At 34.4% G+C, this 26,857-nt stretch overlaps 2 protein-coding genes and 1 pseudogene across 4 annotated transcripts; all 3 read left to right on the top strand.

The window, feature by feature from the left end:
• Positions 1–5,865: 5,865 nt before the first annotated feature.
• Positions 5,866–10,634, top strand: LOC106295312 (auxin response factor 19). Of its 2 annotated transcripts, XM_013731180.1 has the most exons (12): positions 5,866–6,191; positions 6,478–6,590; positions 6,677–6,772; positions 6,859–6,915; positions 7,018–7,173; positions 7,260–7,344; positions 7,438–7,528; positions 7,606–8,105; positions 8,175–8,693; positions 8,724–9,817; positions 9,899–10,089; positions 10,174–10,634. In XM_013731180.1, exons 1-12 carry the CDS (start codon positions 6,149–6,151, stop codon positions 10,355–10,357), a joined length of 3,129 nt encoding a protein of 1,042 aa, XP_013586634.1. In that variant the 5' UTR covers positions 5,866–6,148; the 3' UTR covers positions 10,358–10,634. The 2 variants fall into 2 exon arrangements, with proteins under 2 accessions (XP_013586634.1, XP_013586633.1); XM_013731179.1 differs by having other exon boundaries at positions 8,175–9,817.
• Positions 10,635–11,679: 1,045 nt separating this feature from the next.
• LOC106295313 lies at positions 11,680–17,077 on the top strand (annotated as a pseudogene).
• A 2,483-nt stretch (positions 17,078–19,560) lies between these two features.
• On the top strand, positions 19,561–21,178 carry LOC106293647 (AT-hook motif nuclear-localized protein 13-like). Of its 2 annotated transcripts, XM_013729317.1 has the most exons (6): positions 19,561–20,044; positions 20,115–20,170; positions 20,265–20,393; positions 20,467–20,494; positions 20,584–20,634; positions 20,733–20,960. In XM_013729317.1, exons 1-6 carry the CDS (start codon positions 19,717–19,719, stop codon positions 20,816–20,818), a joined length of 678 nt encoding a protein of 225 aa, XP_013584771.1. In that variant the 5' UTR covers positions 19,561–19,716; the 3' UTR covers positions 20,819–20,960. The 2 variants fall into 2 exon arrangements, with proteins under 2 accessions (XP_013584771.1, XP_013584769.1); XM_013729315.1 differs by having other exon boundaries at positions 20,467–20,634; positions 20,733–21,178.
• The last annotated feature ends 5,679 nt before the right edge of the window (positions 21,179–26,857 follow it).

The following is a 26,857-nucleotide window of genomic DNA, read 5'->3' as shown; positions in this document are numbered from 1 at the left end:
TTCGATCAACTATATATATAAATATATGATCATAATTTTTTTGATCAAATATTTTCCATTTCAAATTTGTTGATTATTCTGTTTTAGATTGCGGACTATTCTAATTCTGCAATACTACACCTGCAAGTCTTTTTGTTATTGTGAACTAGGAGTACTATTATTTATTATAATTTGGATCGATTGTCCTTTCTATCATACATGGGTACAATGACAAGAGAGGAAAGGGAAAGTAAGAAAAATAAATGGAGAAAAAGGAACAACGTGTAATGTTGATAGTAAGATTCTCCGTTGATTGATGACTGTGAGAAAGGGAGAAGTAGTTGCGTCTTGTCGCATAATCGTCGCTTTAACTAATGTTGGTTCCCACATACTCTAAACCTTCTTCCATTGGTTGTATTGTCCTTAGTTGGTTGCAAATTTGTTGAATACGTGTCATTCTTATAAAGATCAAAATAACTATATAGAATAAATCGTTTGAATTCATGTACATGTTATCATTGTGCATGTGTTCCATAGTGATTAGTGTATACACTATAGGTTAAGCAGTAATGGGGATCTATAATTTACGGAGTTGGTAAAAGTTATCATACGGAAAAGAGGGGTTAGCTTGGTGTGCGATAAAGAAACATAGCGTTTGATTTGTATTCTCATGAATATACTCACAGTTAGTCATGGGCATAATATCCGTAACCTGAAATTCGAACCGAATCCGATTCGTATCCGGTCCGAAATATAAAAAATATCTGAATGGATCTTATAAGGTGGCACAAAACATATCCAAACCCGAAGTGTTATTAACCGAACCTGAACAGTAATCCAAAAAACCGAAAAAACCGAAAAATCCAAAAAAATATCCGAAGAAACCAATCCGAATGTCCAAAATAATATATCTAACAATAAATCTGTAATTGGTGACCATGTTTTATGGAAAAAAATATGATGAATTTGTTATTCCTGTAAAATGATACCAGCTAACTTGAATTTTTTGTCAAATTAGTAATATGTGGGCCCATTTCATTCCTCACTTTTCCTCATATAAATTGAACTAAAGAAGAAATATTTTCCTCCTCTAATTTTGATATGGAACGTTTGTTCCTCTTTTTTCAATTTTTTTTTTCAATTCATTTCTTCAAATGAATTTTTGTTCAACTCTTTTTCCATTTATTCCATTCAATAAATGGTCACCAATTAAAGCCTGAGTATTTAAAATTTAAATAACTACCTTAAATACTTAATTATATAAAAATAAATATATATTTCTTACGTTTTACTTTTACTTTTAAATTTTAGATTTTATTTCGGGTATATCCGAACCGATCTGATATAACCCGAATCCGAATGATATATGATTAGTTTATGGGTTCTATGATGTGATACAAAACCGACCCGAACCCGATGTGTTATATTCGAACCCGACCCGTACTTGAAAATTTATTAGAATGGGACCTAGGAGGTGTTATAAAAGAGAACTGAAATCCGAAAAACCCAACCCGAACGTCAACGGGTACCCGAACGCCCAGGCCTACTCACAGTAATGCAGTTTGTACCTCAGTTTATTTAACGGATTCACTTATGTTTCACAACATCGTTCTTTACAGTTTAAGTTAATGGTTTTCAGTTGAAGTTATTGGAATCGGAGTGATGATTTTTTTTTTATAAGTGAGAAAGAATCCGAAAAGTTTGCTATTTATCTCTATACCTCAAAATGTTGAATAGAGCAGTGAGTATAAAGGTAGAGTGGTATATCATTCCATATGTAACTAAGAAAATATGTTTACCCATCTCAACTATGTGGATGACTTAAGCCAATATCAGCTGGTGTCATAATACTGAAAATTAATTCTAGTTTTTCAAAAGAAAAAGTGTACATGTTCGATCAAAAGCTTTTTGTACAATTAATTAAAAGGTATTCATATATATACGATATTGAGATATATATTATCACGGTGGTAAAGAAGCTAGAAGATTAAACCCTAAACAGTTACGTAATAATTTTTTTGAAAATATTCAATTGCGATCTCTTCCTTACGCCGAGAGATCACGGTGAGAAGGAGAACAAAATTTGGAGTGGCCACGAACATCTTAGATTCTTAAGTAAAATAAAAGCATATTTAACTACACAAAACGTTTGAACAAAAAAATTTAAAAAAAACTACACAAAACAAGAAGTTCACGGTATTAAGCAGTGGAAATATATAATATCCTTGGTTTTGTGGTGTTTCAAAAAAAAAAAAATCCTTGGTTTTGTAATTTACTAGTATAAGAGAGAGTTTAGCATAAACGTATCTACACGCTATATGTATAAGCATCAATAAATGACATACATGTGCAGCTGTCTCTAGATATGTAGAAGCTGTCTGGGTTTGACCAATCTCTCTATAATTTTTATCCCTCATCATGTAATACTCATTACCAGCAGTCACATGCTTTTTTGTCTAAATAATATTCTCTCTGTTCCTGAAACCTAAGATTTTCTAGAGTATGCACGTTTATTAAGAATTTAATAAATGTTTATAATTTAATTTATATTTTATTTTCTTATACACTTTCCACCAATAAAATTTAATCAATTCAAATATTCTCAATTAATGTTCCTCAAAAGTATAAAAAAGTACCTTAACAATATAGAAAATCTATCTTTGTGGAACAAGAAAAAAATCTAAAACATCATGCTTTCGGAAACGGAGGTAGTATTACAAACAATATTCTCGAATATTACACAAAATAATTGTTTGCATAATTTAACAGTGGTAGCCTACACACCCATGCATACATATGTATATGGAAAACGACTATAAAAATAATGTTTTTTAAAAGACTATAAAATATTAGGCTTTCGTGAACGAAAATGATATTTATTACTTGACAACGCTTGAATGGGAAATGTGCATTGATGTTGATTTCTATTGCGTAATGTACAGTGTTTTGACACGATATGTCTCGTGCGCTTAGAGCATCTCTTAATTTATACTGATCAAAACAAATAAATGGCTCTAAAACTTAATTATCTATGAAAATGATATACAAAATGGATACTAATACTGTTTATAGAATCTATGGTTTTTATAAGATTAAAAAAAATAAATACACAAGAAATGTGACAATCAAGATTCATAATATTTGGTATAAGTGGTTTAAATTAATGTTATATACGAATCTTTCCACATATTGTGTGAATTAGTCTTAGCTTTGGTACGTGATATTCCGATTAATAAAAATTAAGTAGTGACGTTGTAAGAACATAGTATTTTACTTGTACTGCTGGATTAAGTTAGTGAGCAAACAAGATATTTAAGATCGTCTAAAATCCGGTTTACAGAAAATAGAATATTGTTGGTTGGGAAATATAAGAACAAACGAGGGAGAGAGAGAGTGTCGTTACAAAGAGGAGAAGAGACACAGAGTCACACACTCGCTCAAAAGCAAAACCATTTTGGTTAAACCGAAAGACTCGGTCGGAGTCTAGAGCCTGTTTCTTCCAACACCGTCTGCCACACCTCACGTGCATGCTCACCTCCACTCACGTGCACATACATTTCTTTAATGTTTTAAACAAAAACAAAAACAAAAACATTAAACTATACTATATATTGACCCTTTTTGTAATTGTAAATTAATGCAGGGAGGAATTGGGGAATTCATATATTTTAAAGCGAAAAACCAAGTTTTATTTATACGGTGAGTACACGATAAAATACATGTCAATTTCGATCTGAGGAAAGTTTCCTGAATGCATATTTATATTAATATTGTATAGAGGCAAAAGTCAAAAGTGTGAAGTAAAAAAGGTGATACACCTAGAATTTAATCTAAACAATGATTGAGTGTTGTTAAGATGGTTAATTCGTTTTGATGAGGAGTGGTTTCTAAACACATCAATTGTTACGTACATATGCGCTCCACGCGCAGAAAATATTGACCCAAAAGGGAAAACAACCTAAAGCATGCCTACTCTCATCCTTGTTGTCTTGTTGAGATTTACCTTTTTGGTGCCATATCTTTTGAGCCTTTCATCCTATACATTTGTTTTATAACTAATCTCTGGTATTATTTGTCTAATAACCTCTATACGATTGACACTATACGAGGTCTTCTAGTTTTTGCTTAATGTCTAGCTAGTGTTGTCACATATCATACGTTTTCACTGAAAGGTTACCACTTAAATTATTTATTTCAAGCTCGAAACGGCTTTATTTTATTGTGTTATGATCAAAACGTTGATTAACAGGGATACCTGGATTCTTGCTGTTAAACGATATTCGAATATTTGGCAAACTAAAAGAGATTTTAAACAATACTAGGTGTATAAATTGAGCAATCAGCTTCAGAATATATATTGACATAAAACCAGTAGAGAATATTTACTTTAGAAAGAGTCAGAGTTGTTCACGAAACATATTTAATTATTCCAAAATCAAATTCCCATTTATCTAAACAGAGAATAAGTTAGTCTCAGTACTTAATAAGTTCTTTTTTTTTTGGTCTATTAATAAGTAATTACATAGATAACAATTAGGTTGAAACCTCCCCCACTACATAGATATATTCTCAAAACAGGCGAAACAGAATAAAAAGAGAAAAATTAAATTACCTGTTTTTATCAACTTTTTTTTTCCAACTCCTACCTGTTTTTATCAACTAAATACATGTTTACCAGGAGAGAAAAAGTTGAATCATATGAAAACCAGACAATGTTCTCTATTATTAAATCGATAAGAAAGATGACGTTGAAACGAAAATTGCTTTACTAGATTTATATATACACGTAGAGAGCTGAAAGTAAGGAACTACTCTACTCATGTCCAGATGAATTGTAAAGCACTTCAAACATAATAAAATAAAACTTTATATTATAAAAAATCTCAGAGAAGATTAATAATTTAGTTCCCTGAAAATTTTAATTATTACACATGAAGTTTAGCTTTAATTGGAGTATAATGATGTCCGTAGCTCTGTAAACATGTGAAGGTCTCCTCCTTTTGCGGCTAGTGGGTGCTCCATTGCGTATCAAAAGGAATATTATTATAATCTTAATAAACAAATTTAAAATACTACTTTATCAGTTGATTATAAACAATTAATTACAAGGTGTTTTTGGTTCATGACTCGTTCTTTTTCGCATTATACGGACATGTCTCATTTTGGACCAATCCATGTAAATAAACAGTGATTATATGTATAGATACACATTACAATTTATGACAAATAACAAAATACGCGACGTGCTTTAAGGTATTCTTCGTTTAATAATAATAAAAAATATTTTATTTGGTAACACTTTTTCTTTTTATTAGTTTTTTCTTTTGGTAAAATTTTTATCAGTTATTTAGTAACAAAGAATCTGTGTATGAAGAAAAAGTGGGACATCTTTTCTTCTAAAAAAGAGTTTACATTGTTTACGGTTTGATTATTTAATATTAAAGGTTTACTTGATTCGGCTTACATTTCTCGATCCGCCGAACCTAATCCTCAGTTTTATCAAACATATCCTGTTACTAGATACTTTAACACGATCTCTAAATGTATTGAAGCTTCTCATGTTTTAATCCGACATACAAAAATACATTCTTCACTACAAATTTCCACATCATTAAAATATACTGAAAATTACAGTTGTGAATCGAAAGAGGGAAAATTAACAGATTTTTATAAAACCGTGGACTATCCAACAACATTAATGAAAATCTGAAGAAGATAAGAAAATAAAAAATGATTAGTAAGAAAATAAAAAAAGGTGGGACCGAGAAGAAGAAGACATCAAGTGGGGGGTGCCACGTCAAAGGGCATAAGAAAAGATTTCATCTTTCCGCATGTATCCGATCCCAATCGGCTTAAAATCTCAAAAAGAAAAAAAAAAAACGAAAACAAAAAGAAAGAAAGAAAGAAAGAAAGAAAAAAACACTTGAGAATCTGAAAAAACCCAAAAAGAAAGGTTTTAAAAGCTTTTTAAGAGCTTAAATCTTTGCTCAAAGTGAAGTTTTCAGCAGAAGAATGATCCTTTGTTTGAAAATCATTATTTAGTTTTTTCTTTCTTGTGCTTTCTTCTCTTTTACCCCTTTTTAGAGCAATACAGATTTGTTGAAGAACTCTGTTTCCTTGAAACAACAAAAGAAGAAGAAAAGACAATTTTTTTTTTTTTTTGGGAACCATGAAGGCTCCATCAAATGGATTTCATCCCAATCCAACAGAAGGTACGACCCTTTTAATCATTCTCAAGCTTTCTGGATTTGGAGTTCATCAAAGTTTCTGCATTTCATCTCTTCAAAAATTGGATTCTTTTATTCTATTCCGACATGGAGTTAGTCAGCATAAAGGCACAAATCGAGTTCGTTTCACTGTATTTAATACAGTGGTTGTTGTTACATAAATGCCGCAATTTTTTTGATTAAAGCTTCAGACTTTTACATTGAATATACGCAAAACATTTCTCTTTTTTTAAAAAAATTGTTCTTTTTTTTTGTTGGGTGTGATGAACAGGAGAGAAGAAAGCAATCAATTCTCAGCTATGGCACGCTTGTGCTGGTCCTCTTGTTTCATTGCCTCCTGTCGGAAGTCTTGTTGTTTACTTCCCTCAAGGACATAGCGAGCAAGTATGGTTCCAAACGCAATTCTTTAGCGTTTGAAACAATTGATCCAAGTACATGATATATGTATGACCAATGGACTCTTTTTTCAGGTTGCAGCATCGATGCAGAAGCAAACCGATTTTATCCCAAACTACCCAAATCTTCCTTCTAAGCTCATTTGCTTGCTTCATAGTGTTACTTTACATGTAAGCCCCTCTTTTGCCCCCAACCTGTGAAATCAAAATCAAAGAAGAGAGCTAATCATGGCTTTTGTGAATTTTTTTTGAATCAGGCTGATACAGAGACCGATGAAGTCTATGCCCAAATGACTCTTCAACCTGTGAATAAGGTCTGAATCTTCACCCTCCATCATTTTTTTAACTTGTGGTTGAGATTTAAAAAACTTTAAAATCTAATCTTTGCTTGATCATTTACTCAAAATGTGTATCAGTACGATAGAGAAGCACTCCTAGCTTCTGATATGGGTCTGAAGATAAACAGACAACCCACTGAGTTTTTCTGCAAGACTCTTACAGCGAGTGACACCAGCACTCACGGTGGATTCTCTGTACCACGTCGTGCTGCTGAGAAAATATTCCCTCCTCTTGTATGTCTCTCTCTGATCAAAGCACCTCTCAAACTGTTTTGTTTCATTTTATTTTTTGCTAAAACTTTTGAGGATGCTTCAAATAGGATTTCTCAATGCAACCCCCTGCACAAGAGATCGTAGCTAAAGATTTACACGACACTACATGGACCTTTAGACATATCTATCGAGGTATCAATCATCTCAAAGATTGGTTTATTATATCTTAAAAGGACTGATAAACTTTAAGTCTGATTTGTTTCCTTTGCTGTAATCTGATCTCAGGCCAACCGAAAAGACATTTGCTTACCACTGGTTGGAGCGTTTTTGTTAGTACAAAGAGACTATTCGCTGGGGACTCAGTTTTGTTTGTAAGGTATATGAGTTCATGCTTAGATCATAACACTAAAGCAGAAAATGGACTTTACTTTTCTCATAAGAGCTGTGTTGCAGAGATGAGAAATCACAGCTGACGTTGGGTATAAGACGTGCAAACAGACAAACGCCGACTCTTTCCTCATCGGTCATATCCAGCGACAGTATGCACATTGGGATTCTCGCAGCTGCAGCTCATGCCAATGCCAACAGCAGCCCTTTCACCATCTTCTTCAACCCAAGAGCGAGTCCTTCTGAGTTTGTAGTTCCTCTAGCCAAGTACAACAAAGCGTTGTACGCTCAAGTGTCTCTTGGAATGCGGTTCCGGATGATGTTTGAGACAGAGGATTGTGGGGTTCGAAGATATATGGGTACAGTCACCGGTATTAGTGATCTTGACCCTGTCAGATGGAAAGGCTCCCAATGGCGTAACCTTCAGGTGGGATGGGATGAATCAACAGCTGGAGATAGGCCAAGCCGAGTCTCCATATGGGAGATTGAACCAGTTATAACTCCGTTTTACATATGCCCTCCTCCGTTTTTCAGACCTAAGTACCCGAGACAGCCAGGGATGCCAGGTAAAGATTACTTCAAATGTATACTTTCATCTATCTCTCAGACAATCTCATTGAGTTTTTCTGTTGCAGATGATGAGTTGGACATGGAGAACGCTTTCAAAAGAGCAATGCCTTGGATGGGAGAAGAGTTTGGGATGAAAGACGCGCAGAGTTCGATGTTTCCTGGTTTAAGCCTGGTTCAGTGGATGAGTATGCAGCAGAACAACCCATTGTCCGCTGGTGCTGCTGCTGCTACTACTCATCTACCGTCGTCTTATAACCTACCTAACAATTTTTCTCCCAACGACCATTCAAAGCTGTTGAACTTCCAATCCCCAAACCTCTCTCCGGCGATTACTCAGTTCAACAAACCGAACATGGTTAGCCATATCAGTCAACAGATGCAAGCACAACCAGCCATGGTGCAATCTCAACAACAACAACAACAACAGCTGCAGCAACAAGTACAGATGTCACATCAACAGCTGCAGCAGCAACATCATCAGCATCAGCAGCAAGGGGGTTATAACTCAGGTTCTGTAAACAATGGCGTGAGTGTTGTTTCTAACCAAGTCTCTTGTCAGAATCAGTCTGCTGGTTTTACTCAGTCTCAGCAGCAGTCAATGCTCTCTAATGGCGCTAAAATGACCCACCAGAACATGGTTTCCGCTGGGAATAAGGGCTCGTCTCAAATGACAGCGCAAGAATTGCAGTTTCAGCAGCAGTTGGAATTGCACAACAGTACCCAGTTGTTGAGAAACCAGCAGGAACAGTCGTCTATGCATTCACTACAACAAAATCCTCAGCAACTCCAGATGCAACAACAACAATCATCAAAACCAAGCCCCTCACAACAGTTTCAGCTGCAGCTACTGCAGAAACTACAGCAACAGCAGCAGTCAACTCCTCCTCCGGTAAGCTCTTCCTTACAGCCACAGTTATCGTCGCTGCAACAGACACAAAGCCATCAACTGCAACAGCTTCTGTCGTCTCAGAATCAACAGCCCTTGCCACAGAGTAATAATAACAGCTTCATGCAGCCTCCACAGATTCAGGCGAGTCATCATCAGCAACAAGGATATATGAATAATAATAAGCCTATTGTAAGATCGCAGTCTGGTCACATAGATGGAGAAGCTCCTTCTTGTTCAACCTCCCCATCCGCCAATAACACAGGACATGATAACGTTTCACCGACGAATTTCCTGAGCAGAAATCAACAACAAGGACAAGGAGTATCTGTACCTGCATCTGATCCAGTCCAACAAGGCATGGTGAATCTGAAGAGCGCTGGTGAACAGTTCAAGTTCAAAGCCGCAGTAACAGATCAAATCGATGTAACCACAGCGGGAACAACTTATTGTCCTGATGTCGTTGTTGGCCCTGGACAGCAGCAGCAACAGACTTTCCCATTACCATCATTCGGTTTTGATGGAGACCTCCAACAATCTCAGCATCCAAGAAACAGCTTAGCTTTCGCTGGTAATATCGAAGCTGTGAATCCTGATGCTCTCTATTCTCAAAAGGACTTTCAGAACTTAGTAGTACCCAACTATGGCAATGCGCCAAGAGACATCGAGACAGAGCTGTCCAGTGCTTCTCAGTCATTTGGTATTCCCAGCATTCCCTTTAAGTCCGGAGGTTCAAATGAGATAGGTGGCATCAATGATTCAGGGATTATGAACGGTGGAATCTGGCCCAATCAGGCTCAACGAATGCGAACATATACAAAGGTTAGAACACTTTCTCTCGCTCTCAAATCAAAGATCTATTCTTATTGCAACTGAGATGTTTTGTAACGCAAAAATATGAAGGTTCAAAAACGAGGGTCAGTGGGAAGATCAATAGATGTTACCCGTTATAGCGGCTACGAGGAGCTCAGGAATGACTTGGCGAGAATGTTTGGCATCGAAGGACAGCTTGAGGATCCACAAATCTCTGACTGGAAGCTTGTATACACAGATCATGAAAACGATATACTGCTCGTTGGTGATGATCCTTGGGAGTAAGTTCCAGACCAAAATCTCTCTGAATCAGTCAAAAAGATTTCAGACATTCTGATTATTCTTGTCTGTTTCTATTTCTTCAGGGAATTTGTGAACTGCGTGCAAAACATAAAGATACTGTCATCAGCAGAAGTGCAGCAAATGAGCTTAGACGGAGACCTTGCAGCTATCCCAACCACAAACCAAGCTTGTAGTGAAACAGACAGCGGAAATGCTTGGAAAGTACACTACGAAGACACATCTGCTGCAGCTTCATTCAACAGATAGAGAAGAAAAAGACGCAGATAGTACAGCTTTTTTTTTGTGTGTATGCACTGCAAACAACAAAACTGAGAAGAAGAAAAGGAAGGATGCTGCAAGAGGTATATATAGATTTTTATAGGACAGTGATTTGATTTTTCATTCTAACTTTAATGTTGTTGTTGTTGTCTTTCTCTTGTTTCCTTATTTTATGCAACCTGTGAACCAAGGACAAAGTCTACTAAGAGTCTCTCTACAGATACTTTAATGTAATGTAACTAAAACAAATTATTGTTATTTGCTCCTCTCTCTCTCCTCTCTGCTACTCACAGAAATGTTCAACCTTGAAGTAGAAGAAACCAAAACAAAAGATTTGATCACGTGGAAAACAAGGACAAGGAAAAGCAGTCTCAGAGATTCAGCTGAGTTTACTCGCGTGACCACACCATGAGAGTGGCTTGCTTTTTCATATATCCGCCACGTGTCAATTCCCCTGAAAATTGGCGACGCGCTCTCTTTGACATTTGAGTTTGACTCTCAGCTTCTTGACGCGCCAAAAAAAGTAAAAAAACTCACTCTTCACTCTCCCGTCGTATCGCTGGACTATATTTGCGAAGTGATTTTACCACGTATCCTTTACACAATCAATTTTACAAAACAAATATGACATAGCTATTGAAATTGATGACATATCTTATAGTTTAATATGACATGAAAAATTGCATTTAATGGTAATTTATATTTTTGGTAAACTTTTTAAAATATGGTAATAACTCATATATTACATTTAATGTCAATTTATATTTTTGAATTTTTTTTAGAATATGTGAATAACTTATAAATCATCATTAAAATAAATATATTCAAATATGATATTATAAATTTTGAAATATAATTTAATTATATATTTTTAAATTATACAATTTTAATATTAAAATTTTCAAAAATGTATACATTTTTTTTAGAAAATTATAAAAATTTAATCGTAAAATTATTATTTTCTTATATATCTATAAATTTTATAAATATTTTTTAATTTTAATTTTTTGTAATTATGCAATTTTTACAAATTTATTTAATATATTTAATTAAAATAAATAGATAGAAAAATCTATCTAAGATTATAATTTCAAATATATACATGCATATTTTTAAATATATTTTTATGTTTAATTACATTAAATTTATATTAAAATATTGATACAAAAAAGAAAATTTACAATATTAATAAAATTTTATTTTCTAATATAATTTATATTTATCTGTTAAAAAAAATTTTAAATTTTTTTACTGCACAATATATATATAAACTTAAAGCGGTAAATTCTATTATTCAATTCAAATCAAGACTCAAGAGCAGAGAGCTAAACCATAAAAAAAGAATCGTACCATACCGAATTGAACCAGTTTTGGTTTTGGTGATGGAGGAATCATCATCATCGTCGTCGATGTAGTCAAAGTACAAAGGTGTGAGGAAGAGGAGATGGGGGAAATGGGTTTCGTGTTGGAGTAAGCATGAAGTTAATAAGACAAGGATAATGACGTGTGGAGCAAGCTAAACATAGTCCTAATCTATTTGAGTTTGAGATAAGGATAAAGATGTTTTAGGAGTTATCTATAAGCATGATAATAGGATCTATGTTTAGTTATATAAATACATCCATCGAGTTATGATGAGATTGTATGAGTTTGAGGGATTAAAGGTTTTGAGTAAGTTTTACCTTTGAGGTTAATATAAGAGAGTTATTCTTATTCTTATTCTTCATTCACATACACAATACATAAGCAATCTAACGTAGAGTTTCAACACTTGGTATCAGAGCTACAAAGTTGAAACTATGGGAGATCTTACGGTGGTTACGACGAAGCAACAAGACATTGGATCATCTACGATCAAGTGTCCTATATTGAGTAATACAAACTATACGGTTTGGGCAATCAAGATGAAGATCTTATTGAAAGTACATGATGTGTGAGAGCTTATTGAAGCAGAAGAAGGAGACGTGAAAAAGAACAACATGGCCATGACACTCCTAATCCAATCCATTTTTGAAAGCCTAGTTCTGCAAATCGGAGGACTAGATACAACTAAGAAAGTCTGGGAAGCCATTAAAACGAGACACATGGGAGCCGATAGAGTTAAGGAGGCGCGTCTGCAAACACTTATGTCGGACTTCGACCGACTTAAGATGAAAGAATCCGAAACTATTGATGAGTTTTCAAGCAGAATCTCGGAAATCTCTTCGAAATCCTCTGCTCTTGGAGAAGAAATAGAAGAATCAAAGCTCGTCAAGAAGTTTCTAAAGAGTCTTCCCCGGAGAAAATACATAACTATTGTTGCTGCATTGGAGCAGGTATTGGATCTTAAGACTACTAGTTTTGAGGACAAAATCGGACGTCTAAAAGCTTATGAAGAACGTGTCAATGAGGAAGAAGAGACGTCCGAAGAAGCAAACAAATTGATGTATACAGAGCAGCAATACACTCATGGTTACAATAGTGAGCACAGAGGCCGTGGTCGGGGAGGAAGATTCTTCAACCGAGGAAGAGGTCGTGGTCGTTACAATGCTGGAAGAGAAGCAAGAGATGCAACGAGGATCACCTGCTATCGGTGTGATAAATTAGGGCATTACGCCTCCGACTGTCCTGATCGATTGTTGAAGCTTCAAGAGGCTCAAGAAACAAAAGAAGGAGAAGAAACACATGAGGCTGATGAGTTGATGCTGAACGAGGTAGTATTTCTCAATGAAGAAAAGGTGAAACCCAACACATTTGAGACAAGTCTTGACAAAAGCAACGTGTGGTATCTAGACAATGGTGCTAGTAATCACATGACCAGGGAACGTTCTTACTTCACTACACTCGATGAAAGCATCACAGGAAAGGTTAAGTTTGGAGATGATTCAAGGATGGAGTGAAGAAGACGATGTCAAACGTATATTTTATCCCGGCTCTTAGGAGCAGTATCATAAGCTTAGGCCAAGCTACAGAATCAGGCTGCGAGGTGAGAATGAAGGAGGATCTTTTGTATATATATGATCGAGACGGGAGGCTCTTGATCAGAACCAGCAGAGGGAGAAATCGATTGTATAAGGTAGCATTGGAAGCGGAGAACGCAAAGTGTTTGCAGGTGATAACGTCCAGCGAGTCAAGCAAGTGGCATGCGAGATTGGGGCATATTAACTTCGACAACATAAAGATTATGGTCGATAAGGAGCTAGTCACAGGATTACCAAAGATGTCTATCACCAAGAATACATGTATCTCCTACTTACTTGGTAAACAAGTAAGACGACCGTTTCCACAAGCAACAAATTTCAGAGCATCTCAGCGACTGGAACTGCTACATGGAGACCTCTGCGGTCCAATTAATCCTCTAACGATCGGGAAAAACAGATATGTATTCGTGATCATTGATGACCACTCTCGCTATATGTGGACAATGTTATTAAAGGAGAAAAGTGAAGCCTTCGGGAGATTTAAGAAGTTTAAGGTACTGATAGAGCGAGAAGCAGGAACCACCATCAAGACTTTGAGAACTGACAGAGGTGGAGAGTTTACATCTCATGACTTCAATAACTTCTGCGAAGAGAATGGGATACAAAGACACTTAACTGCACCGTACTCTCCTCAGCAGAACGGTGTGGTCGAGAGGCGCAACAGGACGGTACTAGAGATGACAAGAAGTATCTTGAAGCATATGAGTGTCCCTAACTATATGTGGGGAGAATCCGTAAGACATGTGACATATCTCGTCAACCGCTCAGCAACAAGAACTCTTGCTTACAAGACTCCTTACGAGATGTTCAAAGGCAGCAAACCAAACGTGTCTCATCTAAGAGTATTTGGCTGTATTGGGTACGCAAGGACAGAAGCTCCTCACAGGAAGAAGCTTGATGATAGATCACGTGCTCTAGTACACCTTGGAACTGAACCAGGTACCAAAGCTTACCGTCTATATGATCCCACAAGCAACAGAATCTGTGTGAGTTGAGATGTAGTGTTTATGGAGGAAGAAGGCTGGAACTGGAATGACAGTGTGGAGAAAAACAGTACGGGTTCATTCAGCATCAACCTTGGAAAATTTGGAAACAGAGGACTTCGGGAAGTCGAGCTTGATGAAGGCTCTAAGGATGATAATAATACCTCACTTGAGAGAATGGAACAAGGAAGCAAAGAAACAAGTGGTAATGAGGATAAGCCAGTTGATAATGAGATAGTAGAGATATCTGATGGAGAAGAGGAGGTACATGAGGAATTTGATCTGAGACGTTCAACAAGAGTAAAGAAAACTCCAGAGTACTTGTCAGATTATGTCTTGATGGCTGAGACAGAATGTGAATGGCTGTTGATGGCAATAAACGAGGAGCCGTGGGACTTCTCAGAGGCTAGAAGCATGAAGGTATGGGTAAGTGCTTGTGAAGAAGAGATAGCCTCCATCGAAAGGAATCACACCTGGCTTCTAGTTGATCTACCTGCAGGGGCAAAAGCCATTGGATTAAAATGGGTATTTAAGCTAAAGCGTAATCCGGATGGAAGTGTGAACAAGTACAAGGCAAGGCTAGTGGCAAAGGGATATGTACAGAGACATGGTGTTGATTACGATGAGGTGTTTGCACCAGTTGCAAGAATAGAAACCATTCGTCTCATCATTGCGTTGGCAGCTTCACATGGCTGGGAAGTACATCATCTCGACGTAAAGACCGCCTTTCTCCACGGAGATCTTAAGGAGGAATTTTATGTAAAACAACCTTAGGGTTTTGAGGTCAAAGGAAGTGAAGAAAAGGTGTACAAGCTCTCTAAAGCCCTCTATGGCCTTAAACAGGCTCCAAGAGCTTGGAACTACAAGTTAAACAAGATACTCCGAGATTGAACTTCACAAGGTGCTCTAAGGAAGCTTATGTGTACCAACGAAAGAAGAACGAGGAGATTCTTATTGTAGCAGTATATGTGGATGATTTGTTTGTTACAGGATCCGATGTTGCAATGATAAGCGAGTTCAAGCATGAGATGGCCTCTAAATTCGAGATGAGTGACTTGGGTAGGCTCACCTACTACTTGGGGATCGAAGTGGTACAGCACGAGGGAGGCATCACGTTGAGACAAGAGAGGTATGCTTCACGGATTCTTGCTGAGACAGGTATGAACGACTACAATCCCACACACGTACCGATGGATATGAGTTTGAAGTTATCCAAAGCTATCGAGGAGAAGGGTGTTGATGAGAAGAAATACAGGAGGAATATTGGATGCTTACGATATCTTATCCACACACGTCCTGACTTGTCATACAGCATTGGAGTTCTTAGCAGGTATATGCTTGATCCTAAAGTCTCCCACGATGCAGCCTTGAAGCAGGTCCTGAGGTATTTGCGTGGAACCAGCACTTATGGACTCACTTATAAACGCGCTAATACAGTAAGGTTGCTAGGATACAGTGACAGTTCTCTCACTGTGGATGATGATGATGGTAGAAGTGTAACGGGACACATATTCTACCTCAACGACAGTCCTATTGCCTGGTGTTCTCAGAAGCAGGAAAGCGTGGCACTATCCTCTTGCGAGGCTGAGTTCATGGCAGCTACTGAAGCTGCAAAACAAGCCATATGGCTTCAAGAACTTCTAAGCGAGATCACTGGAGGAGAATGTGAGACAGTAACCATCCGCGTAGATAATAAGTCCGCTATCTCTCTTACGAAAAACCCTGTTTTCCATGGCCGCTCTAAACATATTCACCGAAGATATCATTTCATAAGGGAGTGTGTCGAGAATGGTCAAGTGGAGGTGGAATACGTTTCAGGAAGCATGCAGAAAGCGGATATCTTGACTAAAGGACTCGGGAAGATCAGATTCACAGAGATGAGAGAACTTATTGGAGTTGTAGATGCAGCACAAGTTCACTTCAAGCTTAAGGGGGAGTATGTTGGAGTAAGCATGAAGTTAATAAGACAAGGATAATGACGTGTGGGGCAAGCTAAACATAGTCCTAATCTATTTGTGTTTGAGATAAGGATAAATATGTTTTTAGGAGTTATCTATAAGCATGATAATCTTTATAGGATTAGGATCTATATTTAGCTATATAAATACATCCATCGAGTTATGATGAGATTGTATGAGTTTGAGGAGATTAAAGGTTTTAAGTAAGTTTTACCTTAAAGAGAGTTATTCTTATTCTTCATTCACATACACAATACATAAGCAATCTAACGTAGAGTTTCAAGATTTCGGAGATCAGACTTCCCAACAGCAGAGAACGTATTTGGTTGGAATCTTACGACAACCCCGAGAAGGCGGCGCGTGCCTCCGACGCCGCTCTCTTCTGCCTCCGAGGAAGCGGCGCGAATTTCAATTTCCCCGATAATCCTCCGGTTATCGCCGGCGGGCAAAATATGTCGCGAACGGAGATCCGAGAAGCGGCTGCGAGGTTTGCTAACGCGGAAGAGAATGTGGTGAAGGAGGAGGAGGAGGAGATGATAGTAGAAGAAGAGCAAGAGTCGGAGTTGGTGAGTGTGCTTCCGACGGTTGGTTCCGGTAACTTTGCTTCTGATTTCGGGTTGTTCCCCGGGTTCGATGATGATGAGCTTTCTCCTACGCTGAATGATAATTGTGATTGCTCCGTCTATCTTTGGAACTTTTGAATCCATAATTTTACTTTGGATATATATATACTAGGCGACTCTTGATAAATATTTTTAATATAAATAAATTATAATAATTGTTCAGTATTTTACTTTCATTTTTATAATTAAAATTGGTTTATAATGCATGTGCAAAGAAAATACGTAAAAAAATTGATTATTTTTATGTTGTTATCTTAATTTTAGGATATAAATAAATTATAATAATTGTTCTGTATTTTACTTTCATTTTTATAATTAAAATTGGTTTATAATGCATGTGCAAAGAACATACGCACTTCAGTTATTTTAGGTGAACATCGTTTTATATTATCATTCTGAACTAAATCATAAATTATATTCTATATCTGATTAAAATTTTAATTGTATTTAATTTGATTATATATATGTATATATATTTCGATAAATTTGTGTATAATTTAATAGATGCAGTTTTGAAAAACAAATAGGAAAAAGGAAATGTTCCTTGGTTTGAGATTGAACAACTAATAACCAATAATATTTTGAAATATACAGATTTAAACATTTATAAAAATTAAATAAAATGAATTACTGTTATGTTTTTATTTATAAAGTTTTAAGAATTTTGTAGTTACAAGTACAAAATTAAATATAAAATTATTGTAAACGATAATGTGTCGTTGATTCAATTAAACTTCTGATTTTGAGTATTAGAATTTAGATCAGTTTGATGATCTATAATCAATTTTATGATCATTTTATATATAAATTATATTTATGATTTTGATGATCCGTTTGATGATTTATTTATTTTATGCTTTAATCGTAATGAGTTTTTTTATGTTTAGATCAACTGAATATAAATTGAAACGATGATCGGTATGGAGTGACATTAGCTAACATAATTAATAAAAAAAAATAATTATCATGCATTAATATGACTATTTATAAAATTTTCATTTTTGGAACATTATTTCGATTATGTTTCTTTTGTCTTTCCCCGATTTTTTGTTTGTTCGTCGCCAATGGACCGGGGTCCAATACTTGTATGCAGATTTTTCCCTACCACATGTTTGAACTACAATGATGAAGGCTTAGGGACATCTCCAAAAATTCTTTTAAAATTTAAAATATAAAATTTGACGTTCTCCAAAAGCAGTCTTAAAACTTTAAATTTTATGGATTTGAACAATGAAACCTCAGATATAAAGTTTCACTGTACAAAACCTTATATTTAAGGTTTCTTATTTTTCTAGCCTTGTATTTGTGTAGCTTTTAAATAAAGTTTTTAACTTTCTTGTTTAATCATTTTAGTCCCTTTTAATACATAATATTTAATTAACACTACAACAAATATTATACAAAAATTATATTATAGCAAACAAATACTTGTACAACAATAAAATCAAAATTTGTTAACAACATATTAATTTTTCGAGCATTTCTTTAAGTGCTAATTTATTTAAATTTAATGATTTAGCTTTTATATTTTTATTTATATGCAATGTTTTACTATAATATAATATTTTCTTTATTAATTTTGCTTTATAAAATTTTTGTTGGATATTTTATAATTATTGTAAAAGATCTATGTTTTTATTTTATTTTTATTAAACATAAAGACTATCATGTAAAACATAAAAAAATTAAGATTTAATATAAAGTTTTGTTTTTAAAGAGAAACACATTCAAAACCTTGAAATAAGGGGGTTTTTGGAGATGTTGTAAGCTTAGAGCATCAACATCTCAAGGTACTTAAAAAGTTTTTTTTTGACAAAATGTGGATCCCACTGACGCGTGGATCCCACAAAAATTTTAAAAATCACTTTCAGAAAACACTAACTAAGGATCGGTAACTAGGGTGTTTTGGCACTGTTTGCGGGCTCTACCGACACGTAACGGTCCGCGATTGACTTATTTTTAATTTTTTTTTAAGAAAAAAAAACCCTAAAGATCGCTTATGCGATAATCATGGTCTTAGGTCAAATCACTTTAGTAGCTAGCCTAGACAAAAAGAAGTGTTGTTTTCTCATGTCATTGATTAACCCCAAAACTAATTACAGATCACATAGCCGATGATGAACTGGAATAATCTCGTCACAGGTATGTGAGAAGAAGAGTGGATGGATATAACACGGTCGAGTGGGATCATAATACAACCGGAGCTAGTACATATGAAATGAGACGTTGAAAGTTACATTTCTGTTCATTTACAGAAAAAAAAGTTGGATCTTTGTGTGTCCTCAGCTGAAAGTAAATATTGGAATCTTTCTCCTTTATTTAAATGTCATAGAATTAAAAATTAGTAAGTTATATTTATCAATTAGTTTGGAATCTACATAGTATATACATTTTCTCTTAGTAAATTTATACTTTGAAAAATATATAACATTATTCTCTTAGTAATTCATGTGCATTTGTTTTTATTTGAATAAACTTTTGATAAATGTTTTCGTTATTTTCTTCCTTGAATCTTCTCCTACGCATTCACAAACTATATCCTAAAACTAAATCAGATCTTTATATATATATTTTTTTTATTTAATTAATTAATATAAAAAACCATAAAAATAAATCCCCTGAAAAGTGAAAACCCCTAAACCAACGATTTAGTTATTTAATTTCCTAACTAAAACAAAAAGTAAAATACAAATTCGTCGTCGCTCACTAGTCACACTACTATATATATCTGAAGAACTCATGTGAGCTCAAAAAACCTTCACTGTCTCTCAAAAACAGAGAGTCTCTCCAAGAAAGTTTCTTCCTTTTCTTCTCGAATCTTCCATGGATCCCAAAGAAATCCACCAACAGCAACAGCAGCAGAATCGCAACGCCGCCGCCGCGTATGCGGGTCCCACCTCCACTTCTCAGGCCATGCACCACGGTTTATCCGACGGGGCTCTCTCTCTGCGCGAGCCTCAACCTCAACAAGCGGTCATGCTCGACGGATCGCGTTACTCCGTCTCCGTCGTGGCCGAACGACGCTGGAGGCAACTCGGGATCGAGCAACGAGACGTTCCTGATGTCGGCGGAGGCGCAAATGCTGGCCCACCTGCTAAACGCAAAGGTCGTCCTCTTGGCTCCCGTGATAAGCAGCCGCGCAAAGCTTCAGGTAACATTCAAAAGACTCCTTCTTTCTTGATTACCCTTTGGTGATCACTGGCTGCTTACAGTTAATGTCTGTGTAGGAGGAGGAGGACCGCTTACAGCTCATGTCATTGACGTCAATGCTGGAGAGGTAGTAATGTGTCTCGTCTTGTGTGTACCAAATCTTGAACTTTCTTAAGAAAATTTAGTTAAAAAATGTTATGATCCTATTGTACGGACTCCAGGACATAGCTATCAAGTTAGTGGAGTTTATGAATCAAGAACCACGCGAAGTCTGTATTCTCTCAGCTTCAGGAGTTGTATCTATTGCAGTGCTTCAATCTGACAATCCTCTTGGATTTGTTAAGTATGAGGTATAACAACATTTCATGTCCTGATTTGAGCTCTGTTTAGGTCTTGTGTGTGATCCGTGTTTATAATGTGCAGGGCCTATATGTTATCACTGATATGTCAGGTACTTTCTGGAATACTGAGAGTGATGATGGTGCTACTGTGACCAGAACTGGTAACTTGAGAGTGACTCTAGCTGGTCCTGATTGCAAGGTTGTGTGGGGTTGTGTTGGTGGAATGCTTGTAGCCGGTTCACAAGTCCAGGTTACGATTCATTTCTCAAACCCTTTATAGTCGAGTTTGGTAAACGGAACCCTTCAAGAGACTTGACTTTGGTTCTGGTGCTGTTTTTTTATATATAGGTCATTGTTGGAACCTTTACACGAGAGGGAGTGAAACTGAGCGCAGCTTCAGCACCAGCCAATGCGTTGAGCTTAACTGGTGGTAGTGGACCAGGATTACCTCAGTCTCAGGGACCAAGCGAGTCACTAGAGGAAAATGCTAGTAAATCTCTTGGAAACTCTACGCCACAGCCACCTCACCATCTTCCCCTCTGGCCTGGCAACAATCCTCAATAAGCAAAATGGTTCATGGGTTTTCTTCTCTGTTCCATCAGAATTGTCCATAAGTGGATTGATCTTTCTTACTCCCTTGTCTTCTTCTTGTTCATACTTCTCTTCGATGTAGCTTTTTGTTTTAGAAAAATAGAAAGAGAGAGAGAGAGAGATGTTAAAGTAGGGTTGAGTTCATACGTTTAGTTTGTTACTTAGTTTCTTTTGATTGTGATGATTCTGTAATCAACGAATGATCCGGTTTAGTTTCCAAGTAGGTTACCGTTCATTTTTTTATAAAAAAAAAATATTTCTCATAATGTACATCTTCTCTTGTCTTCAATAAAAAAATTGGTCAATACAAAACAAAAAAACTAACTGTAGTTTTCATAATATGTCTGACTTTTACTTATCAAAGAAAACTTATCTAAATTTGTATCGCTTAATCAAAAGACTGGATTACATCAAGTGATTCTTTGTTTAAAAGAATGTCGGTCTTAAAGAATAAGCTACTACTATAATGAGTTAATCAAATAACTAGCTATTAGCTCTCGATTCCCTTGCAAACGAATAGTACTTAACCTGATCCGGATTATTCTGTCATGATTGTTGATGATAATATGTTAGGGATATTGTTAAAAGTGTAAACCTTCATGTGTCATCTAAAAGTAAGTAATTGTTTTCTTAGCTATTTACTAGTGAATGGATTTCTTGATATTGGCTATTATTTCATACACGATTTGTACTTGCAAATTGTTTGACAAGCAATGTTTTTCCTTGTGATATGACGAGTAAGGTTTTGATGAAGTGTTTCCTCTCGGGAATGACTGATCTTTAGTTAGGATTGATCACAATATTGGCCTTTAGAAGGAATCACAATACGAATTCTCCGATTTGTTTTGGTTGGTTACGAGATTTTGTTGCAATCAATTGTTAGATTCGGGTTTAATTACGGGTTTCCAACTTAAAACCAATTGGTAATTAGTGGATTAGTCCTAACCCTTTATATATTACTTAATGTCCTTTAAAATTCCTAATGTGGGATATATATATCCCTCCAGAAATCCTTGAACTTTATGATATTTATACTCGTTCGAACGAGTTTAATTCGACTTTTATACCCGGTCGAAAGGGTTAATCACGACCTTTATACCCGGTCGGAAGGGTTAATATTAATTAGGAGTTTTGGGTATTTAGGATCTGGGCTCTGATACCATGTTAGATTCGGGTTTAATTATGAGCTTCCAACTTAAAACCAATTAGTAATTAGTGGATTGGTCCTAATCATTTATATATTACTTGATGTCCCTTAGAATTCCAGATGTGGGATATATATCCCTAATAATGATATCACGTTTTACCAGCGTGTAAATTTGAACCAATGAAGTGAGTTTGAGAAATGTCCTTTGGTAAATGTACGAAGGAACGAAAGGGAACACTGAATTCCTTATCATTCAAAAAAAAATCACTTTTCACGAGAAATAATTTTTCTTTTTTGTTCCCCTCCATTCTTTTTTTTTTTACAGAAATATAGAACAAAAGCATTCTTTGTTAAATTTGATAATGAACAAGCATTCCTTTTCATTCCTGCAATTTTATTCCTATACGTTCATTTCCTATTAGTTCCTCGTGTTCCCGAAAAGCACCATTCGGAGCCGTAATTTATCTTTTTTCTGCTAACAAGAACAGACTCATCTTATGGCCACCTACTAACTACGCAGTCTACCAAGTCGAATTGATCTCAACAGTGGAAGAAAAAAAATCTTGGACAAGACCGCCTATTACCAAATAGAAATTTTAGGTTACTTGAATCATACGATAACACACTAAATGGACTTTAAATTTTTAATACTATTCGTTAGCTGTCTCACAACATCTCTTCTATATTCAGGTACCTATCTCTATGTTCACAGCTTCTGGTTTAACGTGTCTGGTTGCTTAAAGTATGCGCATGGCTTAACCTTTTAACAACTGCTTTTGCTGCTTGTTGGTTTAATTAAGTCAGACCACTATAGTCGCTAGTGTAGAAAAAAAAAAGGTGTAATGCTTTCTCATATCATTGATTAACCTCAAAACTAATTACAAATCACATGGCCGGTGAATTGGAATAATCTCGTGACATGTATGTGAGAAGTAGAGTAGATGGATATAACACGGTCGAGTGGGATAATATAATACAACCGGAGCTAGTACATATGAAATCAGATGTTGAAAGTTACATTTGCAGAAAATAAAGTTGGATCTTTGTGTGTGTCTGAAAATATATATTGGGTGTACTACCATCAGTTTGACATTCATGTTGGTCTATCTTCTTCCTTTTTTAAATGGCATAGAATTAAAAATTTAGTAAGTTAAGTTTATCAGTTAGTTTGGAATCTACATTGTATATACATTTTCTCTTATTAAATTTATAGTTTGAAAAGTATATACATACATTATTCTCTTTTAGTAATTCATGTGCATTAATTTTTATTTGAATAATTTTTCTTTTGTTATCAATACTATTAAATTAAGAACATTGTCCAGTTGATAATAGTTGAGTCCAACTAATTATCGGCTGATACTCTTTGTAACTGCACCCATATATTTTATTTAATCAAACAAAAACAAAATTTTGATAAAGATGCGGGATAACTAATAACGTACCCATAACTATACTTTTATTACGGTTAATACCCCCGTAATACTACATCTATTCTATTAAAATAATAACATGACCAATTGATGTAAGGTTATGTCCACTTATTTATCTATTCTATTAAAATAATAACATGACCAATTGACGTAAGGTTATGTCCACTTATTTATTTTCTTTATTTAAAGATAAAACAAAATGTATATATCACTTTTACGTAACCGTTTGCTCCTAATTAACCGTTTTCTCCTATTACAATATGATGCATTTTTGTTTGATCGTGGATATATGAGGTGTTTAGTGGCTGACATACTTTCATTGATAATTTATAATATAATTTCTAATATAATCACCTGTTCATATAACCCTAATATAACTGTCCTATTAATAACTAAACATATGTCTACCGTCATATATACACTTCATTTTTCATATATTTATTGACTACTACCCTAATGTAACCTTTTGTTATCAATATGCAGTTCACCAATAATATAACCGTTCAAGTGGGATTACATTTATTATTTAAGATAGTCAAGTCGATATTGTTTCTATATATAATTCATTAGCTATTCGCCTATTACGTCTTCATGTATCAAACAACGAAGTGTATATATGTTTGATAAAGAGTTACTGGACATCAATACTATTAAATTAGTATCATGACCTATTGATATATTTTGTGTCCAACTATTTTTACCACTGAACCTATTTTTAAATATATTTATTTAGTTATATAACAATAACTACTTTGTAGTTTGTACGCTTGGTTCATATTTGAGTAACTTCCATTATAAATTCCTAAATAAGTAAGGTAAAACTGCTGAGTGACTTTAATTCCACAAGTTACGGATTCTATATAGGTAATAGTTTTCTGCAGTCCACGTCCTTTTACGATACAACTAATGCTATATCATTTCACAAAAAAAAACTACCCAATAAAAATATATTTCAATTGCAATAATGAAGATAATGATATGACTTCAGAACAACATCGTCCCATCTTAAATCCAATACGATGTCATCTAAAGAAGATAAAATATTTTGATTTTTATTTTTAGCCTTTTATTAGAAAGAAAATTAACTGTAATAAATTATACAAAAAAAAAATTCTTACAATTTTACTAAGCTTAAATAAGACATTAAATTTTTTTGTGGTTACAAATTTTTGTAGGTTATTTCAAGAAACATACAAAATATTCATCAACTAATAAATTATTTAAACAAACATATTAACTCATCTATTATATTAAATTAGGAACATGACCTATTAATATATGTTTAGTCCTACTATTTTGATACAATTATTAAAACATTTTACTAATCATTTAAAAAAAATATTTTACAGAAATATGATTATAAAAAACACAAATACGATTAAAAACACAAATAGAAAAATTAGTTTAAAAAAATGTAAAACAGAAAATATACCGCTCTTCAAAAAACGGGTCATAATCTAGTATATTCTATTAAAACATGAACATAACCTATTGATATAGGTGTGGTCCAACTATTTTAATACAATTATTAAAATTTCTTGTTAATCATTTAAGAGAAATATTTTACAAAGAAAAACATAAATATGACTAAAAACACAAATATAAAAATTAAATTTCTAAAAAATTGCAAAAGAAAAAAAATATATCCCCCCTTTTAAGGGCTGGTCATAATTTAGTCTATACTATTAAAAGAAGAGAAATTTTAAAAAATCTACCTATGAAAGGTTGTTGGATCTATTTACTAAAAACTTAATATTTGGTATTTACCTTAATCAGTCAAAATATATCAATATTATTAAAATATGATCTTTCCTAATATTACTCCTACAATAATTTTGTATCCAACAAATTAATGTCGTAATCAGTTGAATTAGTTATAATTTTCTATGTGATTTAGTTAATCACCAATATGCAATATCATTTACATATAATTTCCATTCCATCTCACATGCCCCATCGCCTTCAATTCATGAGTAGGTCTACATATGAATTCCATTAGTTCAATTCATACCACACAACCTTACTTGTGCCAATTGACGCATATATTAATCCACAAATTGCAAAATTATCAAACTAACACATACTCTATTCTTAAGTTTCAACCAACCCGATGCTAGCCATCAAAACCAAATTACACAATACTAATTTTTTGAGAAATATATATGTTTTCCTATCTAAAAATCTCTCATACACAATATGCACATCTTAAATCTAACCAATTACAAAACTATCATAACAAAGTATACCATTCTAAGTTTGTATACCAAACCATTATAACTATCAGAAATAATTTATATAACGGTCTAACCTTCTTAAATAATTTTAATATTATTTCGGGTATGTAAGATCCAAAAAATTCAAAGTACCTGAAAATTCAAAAAATATTTGAAAATCCAAACAAGTACCCGAAAATATTCAAATACCAAAAAAACGCCAAAATTTTACTTGAAATCTGAACGAGGAACCAAAAAATACCCAAAATTTTATCCAAATACTCACAATATATTTTTTTAAAATTTGAAATTTTACTCAAAATCTGAAATTATATTGAAAACCAAAGACAAAACTTAAAAAATATTGGTAATACCGAAAACATATTTGAAATACCCTAATATACACAAAACATTTTAGATAGTTTAGGTACCAGATTAGATCTCGGGTAGGACTAAAACATAAACCGAGATCTGCAGGTCCAAAAAATATTTAATATGTACTTTGCCGTGGACCAGAATTCGAACCAGACCTATATTATCATGTCGATTTTGGTTCGATTTTTCGGGTTGGATGATATGTCAGGCCTGAAAAGAGTTACATAAGAGTATACGTAAAAAAATTTAAATAAAGTAACTCATAAATTATATAGTTTTAAATTTACTTTTTAATATATTACAATTTTGTAACATAATAGTGTATAACAATTCTAAAATACTAATTCATTTCAAATTTGTTTGATAATAAAAAAAGCTGCGCTTTCGAAGCGCGGATCAAAATCTAGTTGATAAATATAAAGCTACCCGCATTTTCTAAATGTGTTAAACCCAATATGACATTTATTCTCTTTTTGCCGTTTACGTGCTCAATAGTAACATCAACCATAATATTATTGGTTTTTTTTGTAACAATAGGTCAATATGCTTACACCCAAAAAATAGGTCAATATGGACATGTTCATATTTGATTACAAAGAGAATATGAAATCATACTTACGTGAAAGTTAATATTACGGCGTCTCCAACCATAATATTATTGGGTTTTTTATAACTACGAAACATCAATATACGTAGTCCATATTTGATTACAAA

The sequence above is a fragment of the Brassica oleracea genome, chromosome C5 (genome assembly GCF_000695525.1).
Source record: "Brassica oleracea var. oleracea cultivar TO1000 chromosome C5, BOL, whole genome shotgun sequence".
In the NCBI taxonomy this organism is placed as follows: domain Eukaryota; kingdom Viridiplantae; phylum Streptophyta; class Magnoliopsida; order Brassicales; family Brassicaceae; genus Brassica; species Brassica oleracea.
This window is presented reverse-complemented; position numbering and strand designations above follow the sequence as displayed.

Coding starts and splice junctions, on each gene's coding strand:
- LOC106293647 (XM_013729315.1), top strand. CDS start 19,717: ATGGATCCCAAAGAAATCCACCAACAGCAACAGCAGCAGAATCGCAAC. Junction 20,045..20,114: donor GCAGCCGCGCAAAGCTTCAG/GTAACATTCAAA, acceptor CAGTTAATGTCT/GTGTAGGAGGAGGAGGACCG. Junction 20,171..20,264: donor TTGACGTCAATGCTGGAGAG/GTAGTAATGTGT, acceptor TACGGACTCCAG/GACATAGCTATCAAGTTAGT.
- LOC106295312 (XM_013731179.1), top strand. CDS start 6,149: ATGAAGGCTCCATCAAATGGATTTCATCCCAATCCAACAGAAG. Junction 7,529..7,605: donor GACTCAGTTTTGTTTGTAAG/GTATATGAGTTC, acceptor GCTGTGTTGCAG/AGATGAGAAATCACAGCTGA. Junction 9,818..9,898: donor GAATGCGAACATATACAAAG/GTTAGAACACTT, acceptor AAAAATATGAAG/GTTCAAAAACGAGGGTCAGT.